This window comes from Oryzias melastigma, linkage group LG13 (assembly GCF_002922805.2).
Source record: "Oryzias melastigma strain HK-1 linkage group LG13, ASM292280v2, whole genome shotgun sequence".
Classification (NCBI taxonomy): Eukaryota; Metazoa; Chordata; class Actinopteri; order Beloniformes; family Adrianichthyidae; genus Oryzias; species Oryzias melastigma.
Window position 1 is genome coordinate 2,327,687 of NC_050524.1, and position 16,750 is coordinate 2,344,436.

The following is a 16,750-nucleotide window of genomic DNA, read 5'->3' on the forward strand; positions in this document are numbered from 1 at the left end:
TGGTGAACCCGGACACAGTGACGTGGTTGTCAGTGTCTCTTTAGAGCTGTCCGAAACATAAACCCAAGCTACTCGCTCAACATCATCCATGTTTTCCATGATGCGGCAACAAATGAAGTCCAGAAAAACGTTGGCGGTAGCTCCTCCCACATTCGTCTGGACATTTTAGGATCTACGCTAAGCAGTAAATTTGATGTGTGAATCTTGTCCGGTGTGAATTCAGCTTCAGTGAATCCCCTTCAGTGATGATACGATGACGAGACAGAGCAGGACTTTATCTGGGTCTGTGGGTTCTGCTTCAGATCCGCGTTCTGTGGGTCTGCTGCAGCTCCTCAGATCAGGAAGTCCTTCAAACAGGAAGACAAAGAGGCATTTGTCTGAGAAGGGTGGATGGACCATCATTGAAGTCGGTTCTGTCTGAACCTGAAGGTGCAGTAACGTCTTTTGTGTTCCTTTAGCTCTATGCCGAGAAAGTGGCCACCCGTGGTCTGTGTGCCATCGCTCAGGCCGAGTCTCTGCGCTACAAGCTGCTGGGAGGTCTGGCTGTGAGGAGGTGAGCTGTGACCACCAGACACTGAGAACTGATTATAAAATAAAGACATTCCTGAAGTATTCAAAAAAGAATAAAATAATTTCTGGTAAGATGAACTACAGTTGGAATAAATTAAACTCTTCCTTGAAACCATTAGTATTCATGGAGGTTGCGCAGTAAGATCTGTCATTTAACCCGGTGCATTATGGGAGTTGTAGTGGTATCAGTGGTGCTGAACTGAATCGTGTCTTTATTATTTTTATGGACTTTTTTACGGTCTGACAACAGATCCTGTAGGAAGCAACCGTGCCAAACACGATCTTCAGCTTCTGTTTTTGTTTCAACTGAGAAACTTTGTCGGCATCAGGAAGTGAGGATGTTGACCTCGTCTGATTGGTCAGACTGACGTTTTGCTCAAATCTCCAAGGATGATTGGTGGAGAGAATTTAAGGGGTGCGACTTTTCAAAAACAGTCAGATTGCAGTACCGTTATTCTTATCAAAATGTCTTAAATAGAATCAAATAAACAGAAATAGTATTTTATGATTTGTCTCATCCTAAGTGCTCGATGTGTTTCATCAGGGTCTTTTTTTTGATGAACACAGAGCTGATATCCTGACGAGGGTTTATAGAACAATTTCCCGCAGCACACTGGTTGAAAAACTCTGGTCCACAGCACTGGGACTCTGCTTGAGAAGGTCCTGTCAGGTATCAGTTCCTCCTCACCTGGCTGGATGTCTGGAGTTCAGTTGTGAGGTTGAAGATGTTCTCCTGGAGTTTGAGCTCCTTTTGTATCTTGAGTTCTGCTCGCTCCTCTAAGAACCACAGATGCTGGAACGTCATTGTTCCTAACATGTGGCTTAAAGCCTGACCTCCTGTGTTTCTGTGACCTGAGGCTGGATCTGCATCATGATGGTTCAGCAGGTCTCTGAGGCAGATGATGTTAGAAGGTGGTGAAAGCTCTGAGCGCTCTTATTTTGATGATGTCACGCTGCGGTTCCAGAGGATTGTAAACAGTGACCGCCATAACATCGGTAAACTCCCTCAGTAAATATGGACACCACCTTCAGGAGCACACAGAGGCCGCCGCCTCTTTTTTTCTTCCATACTGGACCGTTCTCCATCTGATGAACGCTTCCAGTTGGTCCATTCATTGACCTCACCTCCTGTGACTGCTCCAGCTGGATCCTGGATCAGGAGACTTGCTTTCCCTTGGTCGTGATGTGGTCCCAGGTGTAAAGATAACATCTAATCTGTAATAAAAGCATCACAATGTTGTTTTTCCAAAATAAAAGTAAACAATCCAATATAAAAAAATAAAAATCATAAAAGTATCTAAACCTGCTAAGACGGTGTCATCTGTGGGCGGGGTTTAAACATAACCTCCTGCAGTTTACTCTAAAGAAGCTCAGGAAGTCCCTTCAGTGATGAGACGATGACGAGTCGGATCAGGTCTCTGTCTGGTTCTGGTGGCTGGTTCAGGTCCACGTTCTGTGGTTCTGTTCTGAGTCGTCAGAACACGGCGAGTCCGTTCAGCTGAAGACGCTGAGGCATTTGTCTGAGAAGGGTTGAGACAATGAGGCTGAAAGAGATAAAATATTTGATCATTTAGAAAAAAAATATGTAATGATTTAGTTTCAAAATAAAAGCACATTTCTCATTATTTGGATGTTCAGACTTGATATCGGATGATTTATCTGTAATTAACAATAAAGTTGGATTATTTTGTAACTCCTCTGAACACTGATAGATTTACCCGTGTTGTGGCTCCTCCCCTCCCACAGGGCATGCTATGGCGTTCTGAGGTTCATCATGGAGAGCGGCGCCAAAGGTTGTGAGGTCGTTGTGTCCGGTAAGCTGAGGGGTCAGAGGGCCAAGTCCATGAAGTTCGTGGACGGCCTGATGATCCACAGCGGAGACCCTGTCAACTACTACGTGGACACAGCCGTCCGCCACGTCCTGCTGAGGCAGGGTAAGCGAGCTCCGCCCCTCCTGTGACATCATCTTTCTTTAGACGCCACCTAACCGTCGGGGTTTCCAGGTGTGTTGGGCATCAAAGTGAAGATCATGCTGCCCTGGGACCCCAGTGGCAAGATCGGCCCCAAGAAGCCCCTCCCCGACCACGTCAGCATCGTGGAGCCCAAAGAGGAGAGCCTCCCCACCGCGCCCATCTCCGAGCAGAAGGGGGCCAAGCCCGAGGTGCCCGTCATGCCCCAGGGAGCCCCGGTCCCCACCGCATAGGAGGGTAAGAGCTCAGAGGAGTCCGGTCAGCCCTTCAGTGATGAGACGATGACGAGTCGGAACACGGCCCTGCCTGGTTCTGGTGGCTCCTGGTCCAGATCCACGTTCTGTGGTTCTGTTTCAGGTCATCAGAATACAGTAGGCCTTTTCTGCCTGAAGACACTGAGGCATTTGTCTGAGAAGGGTCCAGACCAGACGGGTTTTGGTTCTGTCAAAGTTCTGGGTCTGGTTTTTGGTTTTAATGTGGGATCTTCTGCTCCGCAGGTCCGTCACCGTTCAGCTGGATGGAGACTCTGTGACTTTTGTGTACAAAACCAATAAAACCTGGAAAATACATTGAGTGTATCGTTTTTTATTCCATCCCATAATGAGCAGAACCATGAAACGATGAAAACGCTCAGGTGGGAGGAGAAAAATAGATTCACCTGTTGAAGAAAACCAGTGAGGACAGGTGAGATCAGAACAGGTGTAGATAAATTCCCTGAAACTGGAATAAATGCGGCGCTGCTGGAGTGACGCAACTCAGGTCCGGGTAGTGCTGAGGCCACGCCCACTCCGCTCCACCTGTGAAAACTTTCGTTCCACCTGCTTTTAACGAAGCCCCTGCACCGCTTTTATGAAGTCGCCATGAGTCTGCCGGACTACAAATCCTCGGAGAGACCCGCTTCCACTGCGCTCGCGGTAAGAAGACGACGTGAAATAGTTTCCGTTCGGACTTTTAACGGTTTCCGCCGAGCAAAGATCGTATCTAATCGTTTCTGCTCGTTCGGTGACGCTTCTCGCTGCCGTTCCGCGAGGTTTTCGAGCAAACGCCGACAGGTTTTTACTGCGGAGTTCAGCAAACAAAGAAATGAAGAGAATTTCCCGACAGAAGCCGAACTGTTGACAAACCGCGCGCCGGCAGATGCGACTTTGTGCCAGCAGGGGGCGCTCCAGCCCGCGCGGCGCTCCAAAGCCGCTCTCACTGCCGCGTGTCAAACTCATTTCTTACCGTTTTTAATGATTTTTTACGTTATTTTAAAGACTTGGTTGTTATTGTCATGAGTTTTTTAAATCTATTTAACAAAACTGAGTTAAATTAAATAAAATGTTACATAAATACCACGAACGATCCTTCAAATCAATCTTCAGTTGGGCTGACTGCTTACTGTCACTGATGTAGTTCATGCGCGTGACTTTATTCACCTTTAAATAAAAAACGGTCTTAGAGACTATACCACTGACTTAAACAAAATATAAATTCATTTTCAATGAAACTTTTCAAGATAATTATATGTGTTCAAAAGTTTGATAAATGTAAACATTTGGATTTTAATCAACAAATCTATTGTGATGATAAAATATCTCCCAAAACTGTCAGATGGATCTTTAAATGTAATAATAAAAGAAAACCCTAAGTGCAAAGATAACTGTGATCACACCTACATTGACTTTTAAACACATTTGTCTTACTTATAAAAGTATTTACAAGTATAAAAGTAATCGATTTTTGTTTTAAATTGTTGTTACGGATTGAAAAAAAAAATATTTGTCTCTTTCATAAAGTTTACTCGTTTTTATTTTTTTTTAATATATTTTTTAATATGTCTTTGTGTTATAGCTAAATTTGTATTTATTTTTTATTGTGAGATTTCATTGTCCTGCTTTTTATATTCATGTAAAATAAAGATTAAAGAGATAAATATATATATATACATATATATGTACTTTAGTCCACCTCGTAGAGCAGCTTTTATTCTGAAAATCTGTTCTAATGAGCCTGAAAACAGTTTACAGCAAAAAATTATCTCATTGCCTTGAAGACAAAGTAGAAATCATTCAACGAAATTCCACTTTGTTCTAATTTACTAAGTTTAAGTAAAAGTTCATTTCAATTGTAGATGGAAAATCTCATTTTGGAAATAGATGAAACCAAAACTAGGATTGAAATGCTAATATTTTTTTTTACATATCACAATGTATAAAAATGATTAAAATGTAAAATGCAGAAAAAGGAAGAAGCTGCCAGGAAAGATCTTTGGAAGAAAAGGTTAACTACGCAAATAATCACCCAGTTTTCTCAGGTTTTTAGTGACGTCTTTTTATTCGACTGCAGATTTGTGAAAGTTGACACTACAAAGATTGAAAACCACATCCAGCGATGCTTTAAGGTCATTTCCCTCCAACACTTTGAGCAAAATAAACTATTTATCAGAATCTTCTGTGTCCTCGTGTGACCCTGAGCTAATGTTAGAAATAAAGAGGACCTCATAGCTGCAGCCTCTCTTTCTGTTAGCCTTTAATCAGTGGATCATCAGCGTATTTGCAGACTCAAAAAAAAAAAAAAAAACTTCTGGGAACTTGATGGTCTGGAACATCATCTGTGTTTATACAAGGAAAACTCTAGAACACTGAACAGCTGCCACCTGAGAGCAAATAACACCGTGTTCTTAATGTTTGCATTTGGAAATAGATTATTTCAAGCAATCAAAACAAAAATGAAACATGCACAGATATGTAAAATCATGTAAAATCAAACATTGATTTAAAAAATATAAATACATATAACCACATATACTTGTTAACTATTCAATTAATTAAATCATAAATAGACACACGAACTCTTATTCTTTTAAAACCTGATACATTATTAAATATAAAGTTCAGAAGGAGTTAAATTAATCATTAATGCAGAAACTGAACTTTAGTGAGTTTAAGGATTAAAGTAAATAAACTCTGAAGTTAGCTTCAGATTCAGAGTTTCTAAGTATGCATTTAAGGAGAACATATTTGTGTTTATTACAGTGAAATGTTTCCATTTATTACTGTGTGAATGTTTTACAGATTTCACACTATAGTGGTTCTCCTGCTCCTTTCCGTACGTTCTTTGGCGCATAAAAACTCAATCACACTTTCAGTGATTTCAGCAATCAAAACGGACATTACTGCTTGTATTTTTGGTATTCATAAACTTTATAGCTTTTGAAATATTGAGAACATATGCCCCAAAGTAAATTAATGAGAAATTGCTCAAATCCTTCAAAAGCTTTGTGCACTTCTAAACTTGTGAACTTCCACATCTTTTCAGCCAGAGACACCATTCAGACTATAAAACTGTTAGCAGCTACGGAGTTTTTAGGATCATTTGGAGTTTAGCTTTTATTTTAGCATTATGCTAGCTGTTTTGGCCAAATCTGACATTTTCAAGTTTTTTAGGCTAATTTGGCATTTAGCTAATATTTTATCAGTATGCTAGCTGTTATGGCTAATTTAGACATTTCCCCAGTTTTTTTTTTTCTTTTTTTTTTTTTTAGTACAATTTGGAGTTTAGCTGATATTTCAGCATTATAATAGCTTATTTGGCTGATTTAGACATTTTTCTAGTTTTTTAGGTTAATTTGGAGTTTTGCTAATGTTTTAGCGTTTTTTGCTGTTTTGACTAATTTAGACATTTTTCCAGTTCTTTTTTTAGGATAATTTGCAAGTTTAGCCGTTATTTTCACAAAATGCTAAATGTTTTGATTAATTTAGTCATTTTTCCAGGTTTTTATTTTTGGGCCATTTAGCTAATATGTCAGCAAGCTTTTAGTCTTAGCATTTTCATCTATGAGGTTGAGAATTTTTAGCTAGCCATCAGTTTCAGCATCTTCATCTATCAGCTCTATCATCTTCAGCCACATTCAGCTTACAGCTTTCACATCTCTGGTGATGCCATAAATTTAGTTTAATCTGGATCAGTTTGTAATTGTCCTAATGGTGATAAAAAATGTCAAATAGCAAGACTAACCGCTTGCTCTGGAGACTGCAATCAGAAGCTACTTCAGCGTTGTGCGCTCTCATGTGTTTGTCAGTGATGCAGAATTCGAGATGCAACTTCACAGATAAGTTCTTTGGTTTGTTGCAGCACCCGAGCTGCAGAAATGCTGGCATTGTTGCTCTGCCGGTCGTCTTTCTGAAGGGTCACTGTAGGAAAAAGTATTTAGAATAGATTCACATCTGTCTAGGATGGGCATCTCTGTGGATTCTGGTTCTAAATGGCTCAGAGATGAAGCACTAATTCAAGAGAACAATTGTTGAGGACTTAGAAAAGGAAATGTGGTGCAAGAACTTTGTGAAACAAATGCATGCGTGAAGGAGGGCAGTAGTGGGTGAGTTCTGCAGCCAGAGGAAGTGGGCACCGAGGGGACTGAGGGGGTGAAGCTCCAGTAAAACTGGGTCATTCAGGACTGTTATCAGCAGATCTTTGGAAGGTTTGGGTCCTGAAGACAGACGTGCAACACGAGACCAGAGAGCCCTTGTGTGACAAACACTCCCCTTCCTGCAGCCTCTGACCACACAGGAGTCGAGACGAGCCGTGTGAGCTGGATGTGGTTTCTGGTGTTTCAACTTCATTGGTTGACCTACTTGGATCAATGTCCTCTAAGAGTTTCCAAATAATCCAGAAATTATCGAGCCATTCTCTGAGCTCTTCCACTGTTTTCTCCTCTTTAGCTCTCTTCTGTCGTCCACCTAAATGTTGGGGGTCACTTCTTCAGCACCTCACTGAGCATGCTCAGAAAGCACCCCAACTCCAAGCTGGCAGAGCTGTTCAGCGGACAGCCCCGGCTGCGGACCGACCCTCAGGGGCGGTACTTCATCGACCGCGACGGTTCCCACTTCGGAGCCGTCCTGGAGTTCCTGAGGTCGGAGCAGCTCCCCACCGCCAACATCCTGGAGGTCCGAGTCCTCCTCAGAGTCTCTGAGGGACGCGGGGGTCCAGATCCTGATGGAGTCTGTTTGTTCCTGCAGGTTCATAAGGAGGCGGTCCACTACGACATCAAACCGCTGATCAAGCGGCTGGAGGAGACCCCTCCGCTGTTTGGAGAGCTGGTGGGGAGGCAGCAGTTCCTCGCCAAAGTCCCACATTACCAGGAAAACATTGAGGTGAGCCGCACGCATCCAGGATCCCAGTCCTGGGTTATGGACTGATGTCACAGCCACGTTTTCTCTGACTGTTTTGTGGATTTCTGTCCCTGTCTGAGCGGCTGGAGTGACTTTATTTACCTGAACTCTGAACAGATCAGACAAACATCACGACATTTTCACTGTTTTCTAATCGTTGATGGTCTCCAAAAGCTGCAATCTCCCTGTGGTCTGCATCAGCAGAAGTTCGTGAACGTTTAGGATCTTCTTTTCAGAGTGATGCTGCAGCCTCAGTCAGGATTCAAACCTCTCCTGATTTAAAAAACGTTGACTTTCTGCACCAAACGAGATCTATTAGACTGAGTGGAGAGGTTCTGTTTTTGGACGATGATGCAGCAGAACATTAGTGAAGACTGGAGCTGTCAGAGTGGGAGGAGCATCTTCAGCTCCTCTGCTTACCTTTTCCATTCGTTCTTTCAGGACACAAAGTCTAATCAAAATGTGAAGTTCATCTCTGGTCGGAGCTGCAGAAATATGTCAAGGAAACTTAAATTACTTCCTGAGTTTGCTTCCAGATACTAACCAAGGGAAAACCGACTCCATGGCCAAGTGGTGGAGTGGTGTCCACCCTGAGAATGTAACGTTGTGGCTTCAAATCCACATTCAAGTCAAACCAAAGACTAAAAACGAGACCTGATACCTCCCTGTTTGATACTCAGCATTTTGGGATGTGATGGGGGGGTTAAACCACCTGGTTCCCAACACAGCTGTGTCTGCAGCTCGCCACTCCCCCAGGGGATGGATCAAATGGGACTTTAAAGGGGCCATACCATGAAAATCTACTTTTTGAGATTTTAAGTGTATTTTACTGTTCATTCCTCTCTACAAAGAATCCCAAAAGGGTATTTTGATCCATTTTGGGATTTCTGAGTACTGTATTTTCCGCACTATAAGTCGCGCCTTTTTTCATAGATTTTCCAAGGGTGCGACTTATACTCAGGAGCGACTTATATGTGATTTTGTTAGACATAAATAGGCTCATATATTTGTTATTTTCCCCACTTAAACCAGTTGCCTTTTGGCGGTTGTTTCCCAATAACAACCACTAGAGGGCACTGTAGGTTTGTGTATCAGTATCAACTGCTGTCAGCTGACAGAAACGCAGAAGAAGAAGTTATGTTCAAAATGGGAGTGTCTAGTTTATGAACACATTTTTGGACAAGCATTGAGCATTAAATTAGACGCACATCAAAAGATTCAGCGGACTCGAATTTGACTCATGAATCTCATTTGATGTCAAATGCAACGTTACGTCGGGCTTGTTGAATTTGTTCATAAATGTTGGACTATTCTCTTAAAAGTGAGACTTATACTCCGGAGCGACTTATATATGTTTTTTTCTTCTTCATTATGCATTTTTTAGCTACTGCGACTTATACTCCGGTGCTGAAGTAGCTTCTGATTGCAGACTCCAGAGCAAGCGGTTAGACTTGTAGTCCGGAAAATACGGTAATCCTCTAAAAACCTGGAGCAGACTATTTACCGGTGGAGAGTGGGAGCAGACTGTTTCCTTGTGGAGATCGGAAATAGACTATTTCCTGGTGTAGTATTGAAGCAGACTCTTTCCTGGTGGGAAAAGCGAGCGATAAATTGGGAGAACTGGTTTAATCGTGGATTATTGAGCAACGGCAGAAAGGTAATCGGTTCCGAATGAAAGCGAAGAGGATTTTCGATACGGAGATTCTATGTCATCATTTCAATAAACCCTGAAATGTTCATCTGCTTTTGTTTGCATTTTTTGACTGAATTTCACTGAACCCATTGGCCATCATCATTCTGTATGTGGGCCTGCATCAATATTTAAAGAAACAATAAAAAAAATTCCCCTAATTTTTTCGTGGGTGACACGCCGGCTCTAGGAGGACGTCATGAAGTGGGTGGAACCCTCAGGGAGCGAAAGATCGAGTTGTTTTACTTCCGGGTATAAAATTAGTAAAAAAAAACTAATATTTTATAAATAATTAGTTTTTTAGTGTTCCAAAGGTAATATATGATCATATATATGGATATAGTTCACTCTGAAAGACTTAAAAATCTCGGTCTGGAGCCCTGTAGCTTTAGCCAGATGTTCCAGATTCATCTCCAGCTCTAACAAACTCATCTTTGGCACGAGGAGGTCTGAGAGGTTCTATGAGCATCTCTCTTTCCTCTCGTACAGACTGAAGCAGAGCAGAAACGATGGAAATCTCAGGTGATTCTGCATCTTCTGTCCTCCAGGTGCTGATCCGCATCGCCAGAGCCGAGGCCATCGCCGCACGCCACTCCACCATCCTGATCTGCGTGCTGCGAACGGACGAGGATCTGGGTTACTACGACAACGCCATAAACAACCTGGAGGCCGACAAGGATTCGTTGGTGACGTTCGGGCCGTGGAAGGCGGCGCCGTCCGTCAGAGACCTGCTGGACTGCGTGAAGATGGACATTGAGCGTCAGGGCTACAGAGTGAGCATCGAACCTCACGTCACGGGGAGGCTGTTCCTGTCCAGGAGCTATGACTTCTTCTACAAACTCACCTTCACCTGGTGGTGAGGGAACTGCAGTCCCTCAGAACCACCTCCATTAGTACAACGTTTGTGCTTAAAAATGAACTTTTAGATCTTCACTGGACAGAAAAACGAGCATCTTTCACTGATATCGATGTTGAACAGAGTCTTGAGTTCTTCAAGAAGCTCTTCCTTTCCTTCCTGCAGCTTCTCAGCATCAGCCTCAGTTTCAGATCCATGTCTAACATCTGCTGCCGTCACGCCGGCTCAGAGTTTTCACAGCTTTCAGGGGAAATTCTGATTCGGGGCACGGCCCTGCGTCAGACTCTCAGCGTTCGCTAATCCAACAACCACTTGAAGGGAAACTGAAAGGTGCAAACGGTGAGCGGCGGCAGAACAGGGCAGGGCACGCCACCACATCCTGTGTGATCAGCGCGGGGAAAAACAAGAGGGGACGCTCGCCGTCGGTCAGCGGAGAGGACACTGGCACCGAGCGAGCTCCGCTCTCGGTCTGCACATCCACGATAAAACCTGAAGGTCAGGATTCCTCATTCAGCAGATGGAGCCCCCGGGAGCACGTCCTGTTATAACTCGAATTTTCAATAAAGATTAACACAAAAAATCCTTCATTTCATGAATTTCTGGTGAATTTTCAGGATCTTCTTCTCTGCTATCACTTGAAAGCGGGCTACATGAAATCTGTCAAACGTTTTGCACGTTGGACAAGGGCGCCAGCAGGCCCCGCCTACTTTTGAGGTATCTGATTGGTCAGTTTATAAGTGGAACTAAAGAAAAAAATCTGGAAAAGAAATAAATCAGAGCAAGAATGTTTTTTTCTGACCAATAGAACGACTGAGAAACAGCTGCTTATTTCTCTTTAGAAGTTTATGGGATTTTGGTTTCTTGGAGCAAGCAGGTACTTCCTGTTTGATACACCACTCAGTCCAGGTCTCATATACAGTCACTGGTAAGATCCAAACATTTGCTGTCATTCAGCTTCTCCAGAATCCTATGGTACCTGAAATAGATTTGATGAGATGAGAAAAATAGAGATTAAAAGTAATTCAAATAAAAAAACACATGAAAAAAAAGTTGTATTAATTAATTAGAGAGATTAACAAAACATGAAATTTACAATCTAATAATTCAATCTGAGAAAAAGGATCCATAAGTCAAATAAATAATTCAATTCATTGAATCAACCTGAAAGTCCTGATTCATCTTCAGGTGATCTCCTTCTGTGGTTTTTGCATGGGGGGGGGTCATATTTAGTGATAAATGACTCAGCATAAATCCCTTTTATTCACAAAGCCATTAAAGTGCTGACTCAGCACATCTTTAAATCACATCGTCTGTTTTTATGACATTAAAGGTTTCAGTTTCTGAACCATCAAACAGAAACTTCAGTCACGAGAACCAAGAGATTTCTGTTAAATTCATCTCTACTTTATACTGTTTTTTATTCATGTTGACAGAAGTAGTGCTGAGTCAGCATTCCTCTATCACAGTCACTCTGAGGAAACCTTCATTCTCATGACGTGTTTGGAGGATTAACGAGCTTCTTCTCTCCTCTTTGGTTCTTGTTCTTCCTGCTCTTTCTGGACTCTGTCAGCATCTCTAACCGTCTGTGAGAAAACAAGACGCTCGTTCAGAGAAAAAAGGTCTTTTTCTGTCCTCTGACCTCCTGACATCTGCAGGCTGGAAGCTCAAAGAGTCACCAACATGTTTCTGTGAAAAGCACAGAAAGTTGCAGAAATGTTTTCACACCTTCATTCACACCCAGAGAGATGGGGGGGGGGTACAATGAAAAACTGTAATTTATTTAGGAGGAAACATATTTACAGTTTGATCCTCAATGGAAAATGTTTAAACTGCACATTCTATGATGATTTACAAACATTTTTTTATAGATTTAAATGTTGAAACTTTTTTTTGAAGTCTTTGAAATTTGTGATGTCAGTGTCAGAAATCTGATCTTATAGATGTAGAGAGACAAAACAGAAGAGATGAGTCATAAAAATCAGAGATTCTGCGGAAAATCTGAAGGTCTTTAGACATAAAGCAGAACACAAACCTTCATCTCGTCCTTCAAACACAGTCTGTGTCAGATTTTTTTCAAGTGCCAAAGCAGGAAACGGTCTCAGGAAATCAAGACGTCTCTAGAGAGCGCCCGCAGAGCAGATCGAGCTGTGGTGGAGGACAAACGACAAACATGACGGGTGGAGAACTCCTGAAGAGCGTCCTGCTGCTCCTCAGCCTGCAGCTCTCAGGTAACACTTCCTTCTCCTCTCTCCTCCGTTCTGCAGGATTCCAGGAAAAACCAGGAGGGATGTAGACATGATGTCTTGAGTCAGCTGGACTTCAAATCCTCTTTACTGATTGAGAATGGGGGTCAGAGTTCTTTCAACATATCTAAAACGAACAAGTCTTTTGTTCTGGATGACCTTTTTGTCTGAAAATGTTCTCTGATGAGTTTATTGGACAAACTCTCACATTTTTAGAGTTAAAGCAACTGATAATTCAGTGAAAAAATCAATTGAAAGCATCTATTCGTGGATTAATACTAGTGTTTCCATTTACTTTCTTTTCTAAAATTTTTTTATGTTTTGTTTAATTTTCCTCTTTTTCTTCAGTTAGTGAAAATTTTTTAAATGTTTCTCAGTCATATTTAAGAAAAAAATATTTTATATCCTTATTTTTAAAGTGCGTTATTTCTGTAATGTTCTATAAACATTACATTTGTTTCAGAATGTCTTAGTTTCATCCAGGGTAGCTTGGTTTTATTTTGAGTGAGCTTTATTTTTATTGTTTTCTTAAGTGATTTTATAAATACGTCACACTCGTTTCTAACATCTGATCCTAATCAATCTGTCGTGCAGCGTTTTTACATTTTTCTTTTTTATTATTTGGAATTCCAATAAACTCATGTTCACTGTTAAACAAATTAAATGGTTGATAGGTGGTTGGTGTTCTTAATGCAGCTTAAGTTCTAGAAATATATGAAGAGAAGATTTTTGATCTGTATCTTGTACAATACATTTTGTGCACAATTAAAAAATTACAATTTACACATGCACAACTTAAAATTACATCAATTTGAAACTCTCATAAATTATTAAAATTTACGCACGAATCTGATAAGAGACTCTTTATATGAAGAGAAAATAGACTCACCTCGATTTGTGCATATTTGTGTGTACATTTTGTTCATAAGTAAAATAATTATGAAATCATGCACAAATAACCCATAAGAACTGATAGTGACATCAGTGTAACAGAAAGATATTTAAAATGTTTTCTGTGGTCAACTTGGTTTGTGGTTTTTTTCCACATAATTTCATTTTTAGGGAAACATGAGTCTTCTTGGGTTAAAATGACAACAGCTTAAAACAATACGCACAAATCTTTAAAAAATATGCACAAATTGCTTGTTATGTCTTCAAGATTCATGTGTAAGTGATGCGTTTAAATGCTGCTAGAATGCTGGGTCATCAGAGTTTTCTTATCAGCCACTTTGAACTCAGATTGTGAATAATATCTGGTGAAAACTTGGCATTTTCCCCAAGGAATTTTTGAAACATGGATTTGGTTTTGAAGAGAGCGGCTGTAGTTTTTGTTTAAATGACATTAAGACTGTTGATCATTTATTCTTTAACTGTGTATAAACATTTTGGGAAGAGTTTTGTTTCTTCTAAAATTGCAGCTCCAGTTCATTTGGAATTTAAAATGTTTTATTCATTGTGGTGAAATCTAATAGACCAGAAAAATATAGTTCTTAATGTCCTGCTACTGCAAGGAAAGATTTTTATTCACAAAAATACGTTTTTGAAAACCAAATCACTTTTTAATACTTTTCACATAGAGCTGTTTCTATTTTCAGTCATGAAAAAGTAAGATGGCTTGAAATTACTTCGTTTTGTTAAGAAATATAAACTTCATGAGAACCCTAACAAAAGTTAAGTTGTCATTTATTTTTAGGTCTATGTGTACTATTATGCTTAGTGTCTTATATGCTGTTTTATATATCTTTATGTTTGGTAATTGTTGGTATTCATGATGTTGTTGCTAATGACATTGCAGTTCTATGTAATGTTACTCAGTTGTAACTAAAACTTAAAAAAAATAGTTTTCCAACTTTCTTAAACAGATGTAAATATAAAAAATCAAAATTATGTGTGTGGTTCTTGTTGTTTATTTAGCTGACAATGGAGTAGAACTACAGAGACAGACTTAAAAAAAAAAATGACACAGAATCAATAAACACGTCTCACTTACAGTCACTGCTTTACATTTTAGGTGAAGGAATAAAAAATAAAGCTGCAGACGTTGTGTGTACGTTAAACGAACTCTGTTTCTATGACAATGGACAATAAAGCTTGATTCAAAATAAACTTTATTGAACTACAACGTGAACAAACTTTCCTGGGGCAGAACAATAGGCGCTTTTAAAACATCTGAAGTTTCTCTATTCTCATCGCTGCATCTTGACCCATTGAAGTCCTCCTCCACATCCAGAGAGCGGACAGAGTGGATCAGCTCTACGTCCCGCTCCGCTTCCTGTGTGTGGAGAATCGTAGCAGACTGTTGCCCCAGAGAGCCGTGTAGGTCTGACCGACTCATCGCTCCTTTGCGTCTACGCTTTCCCAGATACACCTTTGCCGCGGGACTCTTCCATGAGTGTGAGGTCCTCCTCCACATCCAGAGAGCGGACAGAGTGGATCAGCTCTACGTCCCGCTCCGCTTCCTGGGTGTGGACAATCGTAGTGGACTGTTGCCCCAGAGAGCCGTGTAGGTCTGATCGACTCATCGCTCCCATTAAACAGTGCGAGCTACTTCTCCATTTGTGCGTGTAGTTAGTTTCAAGCTGTTGTAATTGTAAGTTATGCATGTGTAAATTGGTCGTAAATTTGGAACTTGTGCACGAAACGTATTGTATGAGTTACAAGTCAAGAATTACACACGCACTAATCGGGGTGAGGCTTTCTCTCCAGAGAAACAAACTAAAGTCGATCCTTGATGTCGGCATGTTCCAGGTGTGAGGAGCGACAAGAACACCGTCTTTGTGTACAAGACAGTTGGAGAGGACGCCCTCTTGTTGTGTTCCATCGCCTCCTCAGACTGCTCCTCCATCACCTGGACCTTCTTCAGGAGCGGCCAGGTGCGTTTCTCCAAGGAGGTGATCAACGGGCAGGTGAACCGGACTTCAGACAAGGCCAACCGCATGACCGTGGCCCCCAACTGCTCCCTCGTCCTCCGAGACCTGGTCCTGGCGGACGTGGGCTCCTACGTCTGCTTGAAGCACGAGAAGGACATCACGACGGTCTACCTGTCCATCCTCGCCATCAGCTCGCCCTCCAACATCAAGGAGGTCAAGCCGGGGGGGACGGTCGTCCTGAGCTGCATCCTCTCCAGCTTCTACGAGGCAGGACACTGCAGGCAGTACTCAGGCGGCGGCTTTAAGCTGCGCTGGGTAGCAGAAGACGGGACAGAGCCGACCAATCACAGCAGGTTGTAGATACGACAGAAGAAAAGATGATGAACAATTAAAAAAATAATGATTTAATTAAACCTGAATTATTTCTGAATAATTTGAAGCTCCAGGGGCCAGATCAGGCTAGCAAGCTCTTCTATAGCATGCTAGCAAGTTCTTCTATAGCATGCTAGCAAGTTCTTCTATAGCATGCTACTGAGCTCCTCTGTAGCATGCTAGCGAGCTCTTCTGCAGCATGCTAGCGAGCTCTTCTGTAGCATGCTAGCAAGCTCTTCTCTAGCATGCTAGCAAGCTCTTCTGTAGCATGCTAGCAAACTCTTCTCTAGCATGCTAGCGAGCTCTTCTGTAGCATGCTAACAAGCTCTTCTCTAGCATGCTAGCGAGCTCTTCTGTAGCATGCTAACAAGCTCTTATGTAGCATGCTAGCGAGCTCTTCTGCAGCATGCTAGCGAGCTCTTCTGCAGCATGCTAGCAAGCTCTTCTGTAGCATGCTAGCAAGCTCTTCTGTAGCATGCTAGCAAACTCTTCTCTAGCATGCTAGCGAGCTCTTCTGTAGCATGCTAACAAGCTCTTCTCTAGCATGCTAGCGAGCTCTTCTGTAGCATGCTAACAAGCTCTTCTGCAGCATGCTAGCGAGCTCTTCTGCAGCATGCTAGCGAGCTCTTCTGCAGCATGCTAGTGAGCTCTTCTGTAGCATGCTAGTGAGCTCTTCTGTAGCATGCTAGGGACCCCCCATTTGGGGCCCAATTTTCTGCCACTTTAAAACCATATGGGGCAAACTTAGCCATGCTGGCTGGGTGTTTCCTGTTCAGCCCGCTACCTAAGGTGTGTTTTGGATTTTGGCCCCCTGCGTGATTGAGTTTAACACCTCTTATTTAAAAAAAAACAATTATGTGGACCTAAAAAAAAAACAATTATGTGGACCTCTTAAGGAAAACTGGACTTTTGTCTTTATAATTAATTGAATTAATGTCCGGGCTGCACGGTGGCACAGTGGTTAGCGCTCTTGCCTCACAGCGAGAAGGCCCCGGTTCGAATCCCGGCTGGGACCTTTCTGTGTGG

General features: G+C 41.9%; 3 protein-coding genes, 1 long non-coding RNA gene and 3 other non-coding genes across 8 annotated transcripts in view; 6 read left to right on the forward strand and 1 right to left on the reverse strand.

Annotated features, from left to right (window-relative positions):
- Positions 1-6: 6 nt before the first annotated feature.
- LOC112149464 lies at positions 7-2,428 on the reverse strand. The gene is made up of 3 exons (XR_002919785.2): positions 2,289-2,428; positions 1,874-2,114; positions 7-1,785 (listed from the first exon to the last, which is right to left on the reverse strand). It is a non-coding gene; the product is annotated as an uncharacterized LOC112149464 (long non-coding RNA).
- On the forward strand, positions 238-386 carry LOC112150043. The gene has a single exon (XR_002919887.1). It is a non-coding gene; the product is annotated as a small nucleolar RNA SNORD15 (small nucleolar RNA).
- On the forward strand, positions 1,952-2,099 carry LOC112150044. Its single transcript, XR_002919888.1, has one exon. It is a non-coding gene; the product is annotated as a small nucleolar RNA SNORD15 (small nucleolar RNA).
- rps3 (ribosomal protein S3) lies at positions 2,321-3,109 on the forward strand (the record flags this gene model as incomplete). Its single annotated transcript, XM_024277161.1, is given in 3 exon segments — positions 2,321-2,504; positions 2,574-2,777; positions 3,038-3,109. Coding segments are annotated over 2 exon segments (384 nt in total), but the record flags the coding sequence as incomplete, so codon positions are not given.
- On the forward strand, positions 2,806-2,957 carry LOC112150045. The gene has a single exon (XR_002919889.1). It is a non-coding gene; the product is annotated as a small nucleolar RNA SNORD15 (small nucleolar RNA).
- Positions 3,110-3,254: 145 nt separating the features above from the next.
- Positions 3,255-10,826, forward strand: kctd14 (potassium channel tetramerization domain containing 14). 2 transcript variants are annotated; one of them, XM_024277160.2, is made up of 4 exons: positions 3,255-3,454; positions 7,244-7,468; positions 7,541-7,675; positions 9,932-10,821. In XM_024277160.2, exons 1-4 carry the CDS (start codon positions 3,401-3,403, stop codon positions 10,241-10,243), a joined length of 726 nt encoding a protein of 241 aa, XP_024132928.1. In that variant the 5' UTR covers positions 3,255-3,400; the 3' UTR covers positions 10,244-10,821. The 2 variants fall into 2 exon arrangements, with proteins under 2 accessions (XP_024132928.1, XP_036070725.1); XM_036214832.1 differs by lacking the exon at positions 3,255-3,454 and adding an exon at positions 6,547-7,108 and having other exon boundaries at positions 9,932-10,826.
- A 1,511-nt stretch (positions 10,827-12,337) lies between these two features.
- Positions 12,338-16,750, forward strand: part of LOC112149572 — a 6,118-nt gene continuing 1,705 nt past the window's right edge. The window contains exons 1-2 of the mRNA XM_024277351.2: positions 12,338-12,467; positions 15,231-15,705. Of these exons, the coding sequence (XP_024133119.1) occupies positions 12,410-12,467; positions 15,231-15,705 (533 nt within the window). The 5' untranslated portion in view covers positions 12,338-12,409. The remainder of the gene's footprint in view (positions 12,468-15,230; positions 15,706-16,750) is intronic.